Genomic DNA, 17,715 nt, shown 5'->3' with positions numbered 1-17,715 from the left:
ACAAATAGTAAAATGGTACTTTCATACTATCATATGATAAATAAATAATACATAATACAATAATAATATAGTTTTTACAAACCACTTCATAAGCATTTAACTGGTGGCACTTTTATTGTGTATGTAGAAAAAGTATTTAGGCCAAATCTTATCAGCCGTCTTCAGACCATAAAGACCTTTTTATGCTGGAACATTTCAGTAACTATAAATTCGGGTAATTAGAAAAAAAATAAAAAATAATAATCAAAATCAAATAATATAACTCTCTTTCTGATCTGCTACTGGGAGGTGTGCGTGCGTGCTTAATATCGCGAGATTTATTGATTTGCCTGGCTATTCCCCAAAGTCGATCCACGTACTTTGCGTAATCTGACAGCATTCATGTGAATGGTTCCTACGCCGCTGACGTAGCTGAGTTTTGCGGAAGTGGTATCAAGGGGAATGTAGGGCTGCCAAAGAACGATCGGTTTGCAAAGCGGCACTTGAACGTTAATATTATGGGTAAGTTCCGCTCACTTTTACGATACAGCATTTACGAAACATCGCCGTTTGAGTCTCGCTAACGTTTACGCGGCGTTTGGGTCTAGTCGAAGCATTTCGGTGGTTTAAATCGACGCTTGTTAGTGTTTTTACTGTAATTTAGGTTAGTGATAGCGCGCGAGGCATTTCCTGTCAGTTTTTTTTTTCTCTCTCGTGAGTCATTGAAGAGCGAAAAACGGGTTACGTTCGTTAGAATTTAATCGATATTAACCAAATTCACTCCTTTTTCAAAGTTTTCTTAATTGTGAAATGTCACACGCACATAATTTGCAGTAATACTCATTTCTAGAACACAAACAAGCTAGTGTAGGTTAGCGGCTAATCACTCAACGGCTGGAATAATACACCTATTTCATTTTTACGTTTTTGGTTACAAATTAGATAAACTATTTTGGAGTTTAATTTAAATATGTCCTGCAATCTCTGTGGGATGTTGTTCAGGTGGATACTAGACAGAAAAAGACATGCTAACAGGTTGAAAACTGTTGTTTTGCATGTTATTTTTTTAGTATTTTGCCATAATAATCTAATTTAGAAGCAGTTCACATTGAATGGGTCATTTTTATCACTCCAAATGTCATCCATGCCTGCTAATGTGTGAACTGAGAGACAGCTGATGCTCTGCAAAAGTACAAATAATGTTTTTCGCCCCCCAATTTGTTAGCTATTTGTTAGTGGTTTCATTAATAAATGCAGATTGAAGTGCTTTAAAATGTTTTTTCCTTCAGTTAATTCCTTCACATTAAACCAGATGCTTTATGTCATTCAGGCGTGCACTAAAACTGCGGTTAGAGTCTCACATCCTGTAGTCAGATCTGTTTTAAACAACTGAATGCATCACCTGGGAACGCTTGTTCCATGATGGCTGAACAAATTCAGGGTTACAGGATTAGTTTTGAGTTGACAAAACCAAACCAGTCCAATCCATGTTTTTCGATACCATGACACTGATCATCAACTTTCTCTGTCAACTCAGGCTTTGATCCTGAGTTTATGGAGCATGTGCACATGAAAGTGTGACATCAGTAATGAACAGCCAATCACACACCTTGAGACTGTGATTGAATTCTCGCGAGTGAGTCAGTGTGATTCACAGTCAGAGATTAAAAGATTGAAAAATATTAAGAATTTAAATACATATATACAGCAAGATGAAAAAAGCTGTCCATGAAAGAGGAAAACTTAAAGAAAACATCTTGCCATATCAGTGCAAGTTGTAAAGTTAGTTTATACTAGTTTATAATATTTATATGTATAAAAACTCATATGTAGTCATGTTTAAAGCTGTTATTTCTTAAAACCTATTTATATTGCATATCTTTATATTCATTTAAAATAAAAGTTTAATAATTATGGTTTGTGTAATAATTAAGGGTATAATAATTATATAAATCATTAAAAAAATATATATATAGCCAGATTAAAGATTAAAGCCAGATGATTTTATCTTTAAAAATGTTTTACTATGTAGTGTCCTTTAATTTGGAGCATGAGAACCAGGGGGAGTGACTTACGTAAGTTACTGTGGTAATGAAAACCGATTAAAATGGTAACTAAAACCCAGAGTTGGCGCAAACTGAATTGAAACTTACACTCTTAAAAAAAAAAAGGTGCTTCACGATGCCATAAACCATAACCTTTTGTCTAAATGGTTCCATTAACATCTGAAGAACCTTTTTGTTTCACAAAGAATTCTTTGTGGCGAAAGAAGGTTCTTCAGATTATAAAAAGGTAAGAAAGAGATGGTTCTCTGAAGCACCTTTATTTTTAAGAGTGTATCTGGCTAGCCAGCTAAACCGGCTTCATGGTACAGGCCCCTGATCTGACAACGAGTTTGTGTATGTTACTTTCAACTGTGTGACTTTAGTATTCAGTTTTGTATTAGTGTTACTTCTGCTCTGTTTGGCTTCTCGTTACTTATTCTGAGTGCCTGAGGTTTGTGTATATCACTCAGACTAATTAAAATAATACTGTAAAGGTTGGTCATGATTCGTGACATTTATAGCTTAAAGAAACCGAGTGATCATGCAGAATAAATTATGCTTGTGGAATTAAAGGATGCAGCCGAGTGTAACCACATGTCTTTGTTTTGTGACCTCTAATTGTGCTTTCAAGCATCTCGTATTCTGCACCATCACTTCTCATGTAGTGCCGCGCATTATTCAGCACGTTACGGTCGCACCATCTTGACACTTGTGTGGTTTTTTTCATGTACAAAATATTGCTTTTGTTTGACTTTCCAGTAATTGTGATTAAATGACAGAGAAGTCAGCTGTCAGGCACTTATCGGAAACCGTAATCGGTTCACATTTTGCTGTCATTTCATGATTCGTGCGTGCAGTTTTAGTCAGAGTTTGGACACACCTACTCATTCTTTATTATTTCTATTTTCCACATTTTTGGCATCAGTGGGAATTGTCTTCTTGACCAAAAATATTAGCTACACAAATGAAATCTATTTGAGCTTCTTCAAATGTATCCATGCTTTTTTAAAAATTCATATATAACAGAATTAATAAGCAAGCATGGCTGTGTGTAAAACTAATTTCATGCATTTAAGCATATGTCTTTAGATGGAAGTGTTTTTAGGATCGTGAGAAAAGTAAATGCAGTTCATTGTCACTCAGCATCATATGAGCATATTTCAGGCTCTCTGTGATACTTTGCCTAAATGTTGTGATTCATATTTATTCATCTTTTTTTTTTTTTTTAATTCGGTTACTTAATGTGAGGAATTATTCCATGTGTTGCCACATAGTACTGGAAAAACTTTAAACATCATAGATCAGTGGTTTTCAGTTTTTTTTTTTTTTTCACGCCAAATATGATCATCCTGGTGCAACAGAGCCCATCCTAAAATTTAAAAGCCAGCTAAATAGTTAAATGTATAAAGAACATTGATATAATATGCACAAAATATTATTTGGAATTTTTAGTTTCAACTTTGTTCTCTTACAGTTTGTGTTAGGTTTTTTTCTACTTGTACTACTGTACTGTTGAAAGTAATATTTATTTAAATCTTTAATTTATTTTAGCCAAATTATTTTATCTATTTTATTTAAATTAATTACCTTTTTAATTTTATTATTTATTTTATTGCATTTTTTTCCACTTGACCACCTGAAACTCCCTTGCGAACCCTGGTTTGAAAACTGCAGTCTTAGATCAACTTTATTCAGTAGATGTCTGAGTCTCTGACTTTCACTCTATCAGTTCAGCTTAAACCTTGTTGCCTTTTTTTTTTTTTTTTTTTATTTTTTTTATTTTTTTTTTTTATAAACTTTCCAAAGCCATTTCAAGCATTGGGAGCCTGTGTATATGTCATAAATTTTTGTGTTTTTCTTTTCCTCTCCCTCTTTGTCCAAAAATGCTGTTGTCTGCCGAACTTTGGACGTGCCAAACATCTCTTCTGACGTCTTTGTTTTGCTCCCCATCACCCTTAACCACTACCATGCATTTCTGGGATTCAAATACACAGCAGTAAGTATGACTAATACAGGGAGAATAGCACATCATCACCTATTTGCTTATTTGAGAGTACAGTTGTGTGTGTTATTCTCTGTGAGCATATACCAGCAAGTTTCTCTGCTCAAAAAAAGTGTTTTTCTGTCTGTTTTCAGCAGCAGAAGAATCTGGAGGGATACGTGGGCTTTGCAAGCCTCCCCAACCAAGTGTACAGAAAGTCTGTGAAGCGGGGCTTTGAGTTCACCCTGATGGTTGTGGGTAAGGAAACACATTCTTTGAAAGTATTGATTGTGATCTGCTTTATAATCTTCAGAATGCAGTTTGCAAATACGAAACTACACTGAACATGTAACTAATATAGTGACACATTGCTTGTGATGGATTTAGTGTGCGCTGCAGTTATTATGACCACTTGAGAAGCTTCCGGTCTAGTTTTGAATGTTAGCCAGTTTGAGACTACATTCTTGACATTTGGTCTAAACACTGTTTGGATAACACACAGGAAGCAGGGGTTGAATGGCAGTGATTTCACATCCTGTTCATCTTGAAAAATGCAAAGACTTCAGTGAAGTCTAACCTAAATGGCTGACATTTTACAAAGCATAGTTCTGAATTTGATTCTTTTACGCTTAATCGAGTTTGCGGTGATACAGCATCTGTCCTGTTTTTGCTAGAATTTGCTGTGAAAGCTTACGGAGTGGTGTTTGCTTTGGCTTTGCGTGCGAGCTGCGGTTTTGTACCCGACATTCACTCCATTTATGAATCTGACCTGAGGACTTGTGGTTGTGCGTGCTTGAGTTATTTTCGGTCTCAAGTGAAAGGCATGTTCAAGACATTATTTGTGGTCTTTATAGCTGCAAAATATTGTCTTTGGTTAGACTTGGTAGATGATTTCAACTTTTTCATCATAATATCCCAATATTGAACTGGTTATTAATGAACCATGAATCATTAATGAAGATTTATAGTGCTTTCTCTTGCTGATTTGTTGTACAAATTAGCTGGACTGTGGGGGTGGACTTTACCCAGTTGTTCTTTCATTAGTGTTTGAGTATGGAAAACAGCCAAGTCTGTAATGGTGCCAGCCACTCGCCCTGCCAGAAGCAATTTACTCTAGTTAATGTGCTGACCTCACTGCGTGAGACCGCGCAGATGAATGCTGCGCCAACCTTCATCCAGCGCTCATCTGTTGGCTCTAGTTTAGTCCCGCTGCTTGTGCTCTGTATTCACACTAATGCTAAATACATAATAATGAAACATCACACCAATGGAGAGGTATTGAGTCGGTCATGTTTGAATTTCCAAAACTATAAAGTATTTAGAATGAAGTTCACTTAGTCACATCTTGACCATTAACATATTTACTAAAGACCTGCCAAAAAGCTGCTTGAGGTTAGTTCCACTGTTCTTCCACGAGGTTCGTGTTCTTAGATATTCATTTAGATTAGATGTTAAATATAACATTCCCTCCAGCATTGACGTTTATACATTTAGAGGAGGTTCACACAGGGCATGTCCTTGCATTCCATCTGCACTATTATTTTAATTGTTTGTCTATTTACTCATGCATCAGATGTTTTTGGCCACTGTCTCATGCCATGAATGTCACATTTTTAAGATTTAACATTTAGGCTAGAGGAGTGCATAAATCAGCCATTAAATTGCAATTTTCAGATTAAGTGCTACATTTCCCCCTCTTTAGTTCTTTTAAAAGCTACCAAAATTATTTTTACAAATTGTGAGTAAATATTTTGTCAAATAATAAACAATTTTGTCAATAAATTATAATTAATCACCCTGCTTTCTAGATATTGTGTCTGCATCGGCTGTTGCAAAGCCCATATCTGTCAAGCACTATTTAACTTTGGAAAATGCATCTTGAGAGTCCTGTATTTCATATTTGTCTGTACTTCATTATGTTGGTAAATGAAATATTCCCTAGTCTTCTAGTCCTGATTGTCATGTCTACTGATTTTATACAGTACTGTTTAAAAAAGGCAATGTTTTTGAAAAAGTCTCTTATGATCATCAAGGTTGCATTTATTTGAATTTTCTTATTATTAATGTTGAAAATTACTCCTTAATATTTTTTATTAAAACGGTGATATTTTCTTATATTATATTTCTTATATTCGGTGAAGAGAAAGTTCAAAAGAACAGCATTTATTTAAAATATAAATGTCTTGAATTTGACTTGAATTTTTGAAATTGCATTAATTTAATGCATCTCTGCTAAATAAAATAATTAAAAAAAAATATTTTTGAATTGTAATGTATACAGAAGAAACTAAAAACCTAAGCTCAACTAAAACTCAAACCTTATACTTTTGCAGTCTTGCAAGCAGTGGTATTTCCTTCAGTAAATCTATTTTTTATGTTGTACTGAATTCAGTTATCATTTTAACCTTATGTTTCTCTGTATTTTCTGTCCTTTTTATCAGGAGAGTCAGGGTTGGGAAAGTCCACACTGATAAACTCTCTGTTCCTGACGGATCTGTACTCTGGAGAATATCCTGGACCTTCACATAGAATCAAGAAAACAGTTCAGGTATAAAGAGTGAAGCTATGTTTCCTAAATGTCAATAGATGCTGCTTCTTCCTTCTCAGTTGTGCACTGGGAACAGAAAGTGGCAAACATCTTTTTTTTTTTTTTTTTTTTTTTTTTTAAACTTGGATATAGTTTTATAAAGGTTTTTAGATCATAACTCCATGCACACATTTCTAGGTTCCTATGCTGCTACTGGCTTCTCAAACATACTTAAGTAATAGCTATGCTATGTCCTGCATGTTTGTACTTGTAGCCTTTAGAGTGTCTGTGAGTCCAGAGCTTTGCACAACATGTCAGCTTTTTGATAATTGTCTTTGCATCAACACCACTAATACCCAGTGGTATGTAAACAGAAGTGACCAAGCAGACATTAGCTGCAAGTGTTTACACCAGCCATCTGTGAGGTCTTTTTGTAGTATTTACTAGGGCATATGTTGAGGACCTCTATGGAGAAGTAGTAATTCAGATGGTCTGTTATCCACAGGTGGAGCAGTCCAAAGTGTTGATGAAGGAGGGAGGCGTCCAACTTCTGCTCACGATAGTGGACACTCCAGGATTTGGAGACGCTGTGGACAACAGCAACTGGTGAGAATGATTTTAGCGTGTTTGGTGGAGGGCCAGATTTAATGATGACAGCATGGTTCAATATCAGGTTGCTTTATATAATTAGATGGCTGTGTGATTATGTTTTCATTACTGTGACGTTGCTTTAAACCGAAAGCATGACCTGAATCTCCGGTGTGTTTTCTGCTCCAGCTGGCAGCCGGTCATTGATCACATTGACAGTAAGTTTGAGGATTATCTGAACTCTGAGTCTCGTGTGAACAGACGGCAGATGCCGGACAGCAGAGTGCACTGCTGCCTGTATTTCATTGCACCCTCAGGACATGGGTGAGTGATCGGAGACCTGTCCTTCTGCTTTCCTGCTGATTATTATTCTTTATAATGTCTTAATAGAAGGAGAAAACTTACCAATGATATGTTGACCTCCCGTTTAGCATCACTAATTAAAGTAGATTCTGTGCATTAGTGACGCAATTCTGAGTTTTTGTGTTGTGGTTTGAATGAAACCCTACAATTTGAGGTAGGAAAGGTACACTGTGCATTAAATTGATCAGAAGTGTCAGTAAAGACATTTACATTGTTACAAATGTTTTTTTATTTTTTAAATAAATTCTGTACATTTGACATTCTGTTCACAAAATAATCACAGTTTCCACATAAATATGAAGCAGCACAGCTGTTTTTCAACATTATATAATAATGAGAAATTTTTCTTGAGCATCAAATCAGCATATTAGAATGATTTCTGAAGGATCATGTGACACTGAAGACTGGAGTAATGATGCTGAAAATTCAACTTTGAATCACAGGAAGAAATTCCATTTGAAAGTATATTCAAATAGAAAGCAGTTATTTTAAATTTTAATATTTCACAATATTACTGATTGTTTCTGTTTCTTATCAAATAAATGTTAGAGACTTCTTTCAAAAACATTTTAAGAATCTTCTAACTGTAATTTTGGCATAAAATAGGTTGGTTGTGTTCAGACCTAGACCTTTTTTTCCTTTTTTGTATATCTTGCTTCAATTAATTTTCCCTTTATGTTTGTCAGTTTTTTGTGCCAAGATGTTTGATAATGGATTTCATTGACAAACCAGAGCTGAAGTCACTGAAATTTTCCTCTTAGTCAGTGTAAACATTAGAATGGCTGTTTCTGTAAGCAGCTGTTCTCAGATAATAGTGGATCTATTACAGTGAAGATGCAGGAATGTGTCACTCTATTCAGTCTTGTGTCCACACGGTCCTGATGATTATCAGCACTGAAGTATGGTACAATGTAAATAATATGGGTGTACTTGCCTATGATTCAAAACGGAAACCCTTTTGGCTGTAAAACTACAACACATGGCCACTAGTGACTTTTTTTTCTTTTATAAAACAACGATATTCAAAACAGCAATATTTCAATTATTAATATTCAAAAAGTCACCAATGTTCAGTAAATAATTACAATAATAATAAACTCTTCTGAATTAAAATAAACAAAGTATTATTGTTTTTTTATTGATTTTTTTTAATTGATTTTTTTTTAAAAACTGTTCTTTTAAAATGTGGATAATCAGATACTCTATCATTGTAGTTTTGAATTGAAAAACGACATTATTCCGTTTCTACAGCCAGTGTGAGTGGTCTTTAACTGTGCAAAAGTTCAGACCCTGCGCTGATCTTAAGTTTGAGTTATAGTTTTGGTGAATCATGCATTTGCAAAGACTATTAAAAAGCAAAAGAGACCAAGAGAACTGTGATCGTTATCATGGTGTTGTGTTGTATGTTTTTCCACCAGACTGAAACCTTTGGACATCGAGTTTATGAAACGGTTGCATGAGAAGGTCAACATCATCCCACTGATTGCCAAAGCAGATACCCTGACACCCGAAGAGTGCCAACAGTTCAAGAAACAGGTCAGCCTGCTGCAGCCTCCAGCTCTCGTGTGCTAAGTGCCGCCCATTTAAACTCCTGATTAAGAAAAAGGCAAGAAGAGACAGCAGGAGTTCAAGCCTCCAGCACCATGTGTGTCCTGAGTGCTTTGCCATCTGTCAGAGTATTATCTCTGCAGGAACCATGAGCAGGAGTGCAGCATTACCACACAGACTGGAAAGATCAGATTAAAAGATTTGAGCACATCCACAAATAAATAAACAGAGGATGTTCCTCAACCCTAAAACAATTGCTCTTGGTGATCCTCTGGAGGTTTTGTGCTAGGCCCGAAAGAATCGCAGAGGGTTTCTAGGGCTGGGCAATATTGGCAAAAATCCATATCTCTCTATTTTTTGGCGATATATGGTATAAATCTCTGTATTTTCATTTTTGTATTTGGATTAAAAAAATCTGTATTTAATATATATATATATATATATATATATATATATATATATATATATATATATATATATATATAATATTTCACTTACCGTGCAATGTTGTCCAACAAAACAATACATATTAAAGGCTATGAAAACGAATAAAGTGAATGTAACCATGTAAGCCTTTATATTATGTGCAAAAAAGGGTTAAAATCACATTTCATTCTAACATTGCAATCTAAAAACAAAAATAAGGCTTTTAAAATGGAAGTTAAATTCAAGAAACTAAGAATGAAATGATTTGTGTTAGGCTATTTTGATTACCTCATTACAGTCACTTTACAGTCAGTGCTATAATTAAAATAGACTTACTTGTAGGTTTATAATTCTACATGTCACATTTATTGTCCAACTACAAATATTTCAGCGAAAATGTATATTTTAGTCAGAATTATAGCGCTGTGAAGTTTTGCGGAGAATCCCAAAGCTGAAGGCTCATGCACTTCTGACAGAAAAATTGAAATATTTCCATTGCTTTCTAACATTTACAGATGGAGAATATACCTGTGAAATGTAAATTATGCATTCAGGAAGACGGCACATCTCAAACACATTAAACAGCGCAAGTAGCCTAATTTCTCTGTCAGCGGCTCATGCAGCCTTTCTGTCAGAGCATACGATGGGCCGAGCTGCTTAAAATAAAATGAAAAACAAAACTATAAACTGGTAAGACAGTTTATAGTTTTGTTTCTCATTTTATTTTAGACCTTAATATGAAGCTTGTCACATGTTTAGAACAAATTGGATTAAGTTATGCACTTTCTCCGCAGCAGCTCAGTCTGTGTCCGCCGCAATTTTTTCAGACGCGCTCGTATCAAGCTACTGTAAATTGATATAAACGGTATTGCCTCAGATCAAATCATTTATAAAGATAATATCGATATATTGTACAAACTCGATATACCGCCCAGCTCTAAGGGTTTCGTGATTTTTAAAGTCATTTTTATGTTTTCTAGATTATGAAAGAAATCCTGGAGCACAAGATCAAAATCTACGAGTTTCCAGAGACGGATGATGAGGAAGAAAATAAGATTGTGAAAAAAATCAAAGTAAGAGTTCCACATTTGTATTCATTTTCCCAACAAAAACATTCATAATTTGTTTGTGTTCATGGTAGTGATATCATAAATATATTATTTTTTTTATTTTTAAACAACTCATTAATCATGGCTTTTATTAAATGTTCTGAGAAAGCATCTTTGTGTTGTACTTTGTATGATCTGTCCCTGTGCTGTTCATGTAGGAGAATAAAGTGTAATATAGTGATAAAGTTCTGGATCTGTGTCTGTGGAGGTGGACAGTACATGTGGTTCACCAGGTGGCAGCAAGCTTTGCATGTTGCTTTAGCAGACAGATCCCTTATACACAGCCATCCATGAGCCTCTCTCTCTCTCTCTCTCTCTCTCTCTCTCTCTCTCTCTCTCTCTCTCTCTCTCTAGGATCGGTTGCCCCTGGCTGTGGTCGGAAGCAACACTATCATCGAGGTGAATAGCAAGAAGGTTAGAGGAAGGCAGTACCCATGGGGAGTGGCAGAAGGTATATGCACTTGAAAAGCCTTTGACAATGAAATGCATTTATAATTTTTAGAGCTACAGTTTTAATTTCAGACCTGTGATCATTTTGGCTGAGCAGCTAACATTAAAATAAATAACTTTAAATGGGTTTGTGCAGGAACAGTTAATTTGAGAATATGCAATGAAACTTGGTTCCCACAGCCATGGAATTTTTATTAAGTCTTTATCCAGCAGTTAACAATTATAAATGGCATTATGAGTAGCTTGTTGGGTTTAAAACCTAATAATCTTTTCTTTCTCCACAGTTGAGAATGGAGACCACTGTGATTTCACACTCTTAAGGAATATGCTTATCAGGTACAAACATAGCCACCGCAAATCAAAATACATAGAGTTTGAGTTTGGCTGAAGTCTTGTGGAAATAAACTGTTGGAAACACAACAGCAATAACTTTTGGAGAGTGAACGAGACTATGCTTTAGCAATTTGACCACAAGGGCAACTTTTGTGAAAAGCATTGCTTAAAAAGTGTGCTTTTGCTATTTTTCTTCAACTAAAATGCCACTTCATATTTTATTTATCTAATGTATTGGCACTCATACTTTAAGCATGGCTTTGTGGAGCCAGTGTATAAAAATGTGCTTGTTTTGTGTCAGAACCCACATGCAGGACCTCAAGGACGTCACAAATAACGTCCATTATGAGAACTACAGAAGCAGGAAGCTTGCGGCTGTTACCTGTAATGGAATCGACAACAACAAAACCAAAGGCCAGCTCACCAAGTAAGTAACGTTTAGTAACATATCACTGATATTAAACAATTCAGTCTACTTAATCCAAGAACATGCACTTCATATCAAATGACAAAGGCCTTTGGCTGCATGGTTTGTCCTGAGATTCAAGATGTTTATATACTATCAGTGTAATCGGAAATGCCTGGAATAACGTAAGACAGCAGATGGCATCCGTTATATGCAGGGTTACATTCCATACTGCTTCATCTCAGACACTTAAAACATGCTCCACTCTGACCTCATTGCGTCACAATGTGTGAATGTAAATTATAACACTCAAGCAACAGTGTGTTTGCCTTGCATGCGTTACTCCAAATCTTTAGTGTTTTGTATATGAATTTGAACAGCTGTCTGATTATTAGTATTGTCATATTAGCATTTATACTTTTGAATAATTTAATGCATCTGAAATAACAAACAAACTTACATCTACTCTGAAATTAACTTTAACCTATTAACTTTAATACTTAACATTTGTTAGGGATATATATATATATATATAGAGAGAGAGAGAGAGAGAGAGAGCATTTTTAAAGAAGGTTTTGAATTAAAATAAGTGATGCTTAATTTTCAAATAGCATTGTGACATTTTATGTTGCATCATTTCCTGTTGTCTGGTGTATTGAAAAGCACACTGTAAACCACCATACTTATATTTGTGGCTGGTCTACTTCTGTTTTTAAAGTCAACATAAAATGCTGTTTCCAAGTCAAACTGGATATTCATTGGGGGAAAATGTAGGGCGGTACTTTATTTTATCTAATAGGAACTGATTGGAACATGAGAACAGGATAGAGTCAGGTGGTTTTAGGGGAAGGGTTGTATAATATAATGTAATATAATATAACGTAATGTAATATAATCTAATGTACCATGTTATCCAAAAAAACAGGAAGGGGTTTAAACAAGTAAAAGGGGTCAGTTTCTGTTTCATTTAAATATATTTTCTGTCAGTACATTTCTCTTGGTGACATTGTTTAAGGAGGTTTATATTAAGATATCCCTTCACAGTTTGCTGTGCTTGCTACCCTTAATTTAAGAAGCCAGACTCTTAACACAAGCACAAGTGCACATATGCATGAGCACGCGCTCACAGCCACGTTTGTGGTCACGCCATGCAGCTTCTAAGTAGTTGAAAGTCACCTCTAACGTAAAATAGTTTTTTTTTTTGCAGGAAACCACATTAAAAGTGTTATAATCCAGACTAGTCTTTCCTCTGATCTGCTTTTTGTTGACACATTATTTTGCTCTTCAGTGCACAGTATGATTTGTAGCATGCTAAGTGTGTGTGTGTTTTTGTCTTTTAGAGTTGACACGGTTGAAGGCATGTAAGTGGTCATTTACATTTTTCCAAAACCCTGTTGTACGGACCCTCTCTTCCTCTGGGAACAGTGTCTTTTGGTGTCCGTTATCTCCCTCTTTTTCCAACAGTTCCATGTGTGATTTTTCTGGGCAATAATAGACCTTGTGACAACAACCCAGTTGTACTGGTTAGATTATGGGAAACTAAACCCTTCTTATTTTCCTGATGTGAAATATGGTCCAGAAGTAGTTCCTCATGTTTGTCTGTGAGAGGGAGAAAAAAAAATTGATTCACAGATCTATTGCAGTTCTTCCTCAGACTTTGATTCACAAACATGGTTGCATTCAATTCAAATTCGTTCAATTCAAATGTTTGCATTTCTTTATAGTGACAATAGTGGCAAAAACTTAGTTTTATTTTAGTATCATTTATATTAGGGCTGTCATGATTTTTCTGTTAAATTTGAGTACTCCGTTATCCACCTTATTCTTCAACACATATGTAAGCAATTTTCTGTGAATGTGTGAGACTTTCGGATCTTTAGCAGCTGTAGGGAAACAACAAGAAGAATAACAAAGTACCCTAAATGGTAAAACTGTTTGCACTACTAACTAGTGTGTTCATAATTAAGATAATACATTAAAATAATATAGTAAGACACACCAGTTTGCAATATCAAGCAGCAAAATGAGCAGTTTTGTGCAACTAAAAATAGCTGGAAGCAAATGACACCAGAAACCAGACCCATTTAATTTACAAAAACCTTATCTGCCCTTATGGGGAAAATAAGATGGATAAAAAAATTCCACGATTGCATTTTGCCTGTGTCGATTAACCTGCAAAATACTTGAAGCGGCCCATTCCACGGACAAGAATCCATGAACAGCATTATTAGACCATTTTCTAAGGCTGCACAAATTATTAAAACATTTAAAAATAATAATAAAGCATATTGCTATTGTGAAGTAACAAAGTCTGCGATACAATTAAATAAACATATGCGCTGCAGTAGTAGTATACACTTTATTTGTATGCGTGTAGGTTACGTGCATCTCAGAGCTGCTCCATTCACAGTAAATGCTGCTCCACACAAACACTTACATTTATCATTTACATGCGCGGTCGGAATCTTCTCAGACTCCATCTTTGCATATGCTTATAATGTTCATCTGGGAATATTGTGAACCATTCTATCAGATTTATAAGATAAATAATTTATAAACCTACACCGACACAGGAGAATGCATCATTATCTAATGCTAAACTGTTCATTGCGATTTCAAAATAAAAGTTTAAACCCTCGCTCTGAGTTTGCATGTTTTGATGTCCACATGTTCTCGTTCAAGAAATGACAGTGGCTCTAGCATTTCCATCATAAAAAAGTGGACAAATATTAAAGATTAAGTGGACATTTGAATTAAATGTTGTATAGTCAATATTAAATAAGGATTAGATCATGCTGTAAAGTGTAAAAACAATCGTCAGGCCGTTGGTGCCCTATCCAGGCATTTGATATAATACACAATGTACATAAATTATGATTATATTGTTTTTTCTTATTATGTATTTTAACTGTATTGTTCTATAAAACCATATGCCTCAAACCTTATTGGCTCATTGCTATAATATATGTATTTTAAGTCATTTTGAAGTCTATTGTTCGCTTGGGTCTATTTTTATTACCACAAAAAAATAATTTGATTACACAATTAATCGTCAGAATAATCGACCGATTATTTGACTGCCAAACGTTATTGTCAGTGACAGCCCTAATTTATATACTATTATAGTATTTTATATATTTAAATAGTATTTATTTTATTTAATATAAGTTTATATTAGTCTATTTTCATATTTTCCATTTTTTGTTTTTTATATATATATATATATATATATATATATATATATATATATATATATATATATATATATATATATATATATATATATATATATATATATATACAAACAAAAGCCAAGTTCATCTAAAAGAAAATAAGAAATTATGCTTTGGCAACTAGCTGAAATAAAGTAAGTATTTTTTATTTCTTCTATTATTTCAGTTTACAAGTTATTTCAAGAAAAAGTTACAAAAATTTTAGTTAAAGATAATAACACTGATTGAGATGCATCTTGAATTAATCATTTTGAATTGTTTGAATAAAAATCATATTGTGAGGCATCTTACGATTCCCATTATTGTTTCTGCCTTCACATATGTTCCTGCCGTACCTTTTCGCAGCTTTCCTGTACCGCTCACTAACTCTGATCAGCATAATCGCTTTGGCCATTAACTGCTTTCAGGTTCCTCTGGAACCTGGTTGTTTGTTCAATGTTCTTCCTCCTTTTTCTATGCCTTAGCAAGACTGGCCATGGTAAGCCATGAGCGTTTAGTTGCCAGAGGTGTTTAGTGGGAGCGATTGGTCACGGGTGTCACACTGACCTCATCTTTATGATAAGGAGTGGGCAACGAGGGCTTTGTTGGTCCACCTTTCCACCTCTTCTTGTTTTGTAAAGATTGCTCTAGGGGAAACTGTGGGATGTGCTCTCATGATTGTTAATTGCATGTGTCAATACTAGGAGTCCTCTCGCCCAAATGGAGGAGGAGAGAAGGGAGCATGTGACCAAAATGAAGAAGATGGAGATGGAGATGGAGCAGGTGTTTGAGATGAAAGTCAAGGAGAAGATCCAGAAACTGAAAGATTCAGAGGCAGAGGTACTGACAGCACAATTCATCAGCGTGTCCTAAAATGGATTGGGTGATACAACTAAAAGAATTCCATCTATATATATATATATAAGAATTATATTATTGTTATTTTATCTTGCCATTGTAAATTCAAAAATGTTTTATGCAAGAAGTAAAACAGTAAGAATATAGATTAAAAATAATTGTTACACTGTTTTTACTAAATTAACACAATGATATTTAATCATATTTTCTTAATATTTACTGTATGCACATTTCCACACCAGGGCTATTATGGTTAACTAAAACTAAAACCATAAAAGTATTTAGTTACGTGAAGTAACTGATGTTTTTAAAAGTATTTTTTCTCATTTTTATTTAGTTTAAATTGATGTACTAAAATAATTTAAATAAAATTAAAACTGTAGACTTTTTTATTTATAAATGACCAACAAAATTGCCAAAAAAATAAAATGAATAAAAACTATGTTACAGACACATTATACTATATAGACTATATACTATAAGTAACTCACTTTTTGTTTTTCTGCACTTTAGTTAAATTCTGCAATCTGTTTCAGCTGTCTGCTTAGTGTGCTTTATTTGATGGGCAATAATGGAGCCTGAGCTCTTGTTTTTTGTGACCTGTGCAGCTGCAGCGGCGTCATGAGCAGATGAAGAAGAACCTGGAGGCTCAGCATAAGGAGCTGGAGGAGAGACGACGTCAGTTTGAGGACGACAGATCCACCTGGGAGACCCAGCAGCGTATCCTGGAGCAGCAGAAAATGTATGTGAACAGAAGAATTTATGAATTGTTCAATTAAATTATATATTATGCATTTTTTTTTTATTCATATTTTCAAATATATATACAGTTTTCATTTCATAAAAGTTATTTTATTTTTGCAAACAGACCCCTCTGAATTTCTACAATGCATCCCTGCTCAGAGCAGTGTTTTTTTATTTTTAAGTTATTGTTTTTGTTTTGTTTCTCTCTACAGGACTTTGGAAAAGAATAAGAAGAAAGGGAAGATCTTTTAAAATCATTAACGATGGCCAGGTTGTTCTTATTCGCCAGTCCCCCCCGACCTGATATCTGTGTAGCCTTCAGACTGTGACGGAGGCGTTCAAGCTGTTCATGGACTTCCGCTAAAGCGTTCACCTTTGTGAAACTCAGTCTTAGGCGAGCCAAGCCCATACCGATCTAAACAAAATATATACTGAATTCCCTTGCCAGCTGATGTCTACAGTCATATTCCAAACAAAATATCTAACTGTTGAACTATATTTTGGTGATAATTGTTTACTCGTTAACTAAATAACATGAACCTCCATAACAGAAGTGTGTTTTTAAAAAAAGAAAAAATGTGACTGTGCTCTATTTTCCCTCGGTAAACCAGAGAATCCCATGCAGCAGGCCAAATTCTACAACTGTGTATGCACAAATGACATCCGGGGATGGGCAAACGCAAAGGCTTATTTTGTTTTTCTCTTAATGCAGAAGTGTTTCCAAAGTTATAATGTCTGTCTAGTCAATATCCTTTGACCACCTCCTATAACTTCGTTAATGTTATTTCAGTTATTTTTATATATATATACATATGTATACGTACACCAAGACAGCTAACGTAATATTTCTTAGAATACTCAGCAGATGGGTGTCTTAATTCATGGACAGCAGCAGAGATATTCTCGTGATCGAGTGGTTTCAACATGTTTGTCTGTAAGCTCACCTCTGCTGTACAGTATTTCAGCTGTTAGGTCACAAAGTCCAAAGCATTTTTTTGTTTTGTTTCTTATATGTTATGTTCTCTGTTTCTGTATTTTTAATTTTATTTTTTTCATTCATATTGTACAGTCTCTTAATAAACTTGTGATGATACAGGTTGATCATTTAGATTGCTGAAATAGTGTTACAAGACTGGCAACCGTCAT

At 34.7% G+C, this 17,715-nt stretch overlaps 1 protein-coding gene across 3 annotated transcripts; it reads left to right on the top strand.

Annotated features, from left to right (window-relative positions):
• Nucleotides 1-353: 353 nt before the first annotated feature.
• Nucleotides 354-17,670, top strand: LOC109070981 (septin-7). Of its 3 annotated transcripts, XM_042773188.1 has the most exons (15): nt 354-501; nt 1,079-1,080; nt 4,161-4,263; nt 6,447-6,553; nt 7,038-7,138; nt 7,310-7,444; nt 8,902-9,019; nt 10,438-10,530; nt 10,921-11,017; nt 11,301-11,352; nt 11,651-11,776; nt 13,096-13,116; nt 15,672-15,807; nt 16,434-16,567; nt 16,782-17,670. In XM_042773188.1, the coding sequence occupies exons 1-15, from the start codon at nt 498-500 to the stop codon at nt 16,819-16,821; spliced, it is 1,269 nt and encodes a 422-aa protein (XP_042629122.1). In that variant the 5' UTR covers nt 354-497; the 3' UTR covers nt 16,822-17,670. The 3 variants fall into 3 exon arrangements, with proteins under 3 accessions (XP_042629122.1, XP_042629123.1, XP_042629124.1); XM_042773189.1 differs by lacking the exon at nt 13,096-13,116; XM_042773190.1 differs by lacking the exon at nt 1,079-1,080 and having other exon boundaries at nt 381-501.
• Nucleotides 17,671-17,715: the final 45 nt, after the last annotated feature.

The sequence above is a fragment of the Cyprinus carpio genome, chromosome A16 (assembly GCF_018340385.1).
Source record: "Cyprinus carpio isolate SPL01 chromosome A16, ASM1834038v1, whole genome shotgun sequence".
In the NCBI taxonomy this organism is placed as follows: Eukaryota; Metazoa; Chordata; class Actinopteri; order Cypriniformes; family Cyprinidae; genus Cyprinus; species Cyprinus carpio.
Note: the sequence above shows the minus strand (reverse complement) of the source record. Positions and strands in the feature narration are given on the sequence as shown.

Excerpts from the sequence above, each read along its gene's own strand:
- LOC109070981 (XM_042773188.1), top strand. Across the intron at positions 11,777-13,095 it reads ACCAAAGGCCAGCTCACCAA|AGTTGACACGGTTGAAGGCA; the intron begins GTAAGTAACGTT and ends TTTGTCTTTTAG. Across the intron at positions 16,568-16,781 it reads ATCCTGGAGCAGCAGAAAAT|GACTTTGGAAAAGAATAAGA; the intron begins GTATGTGAACAG and ends TTCTCTCTACAG.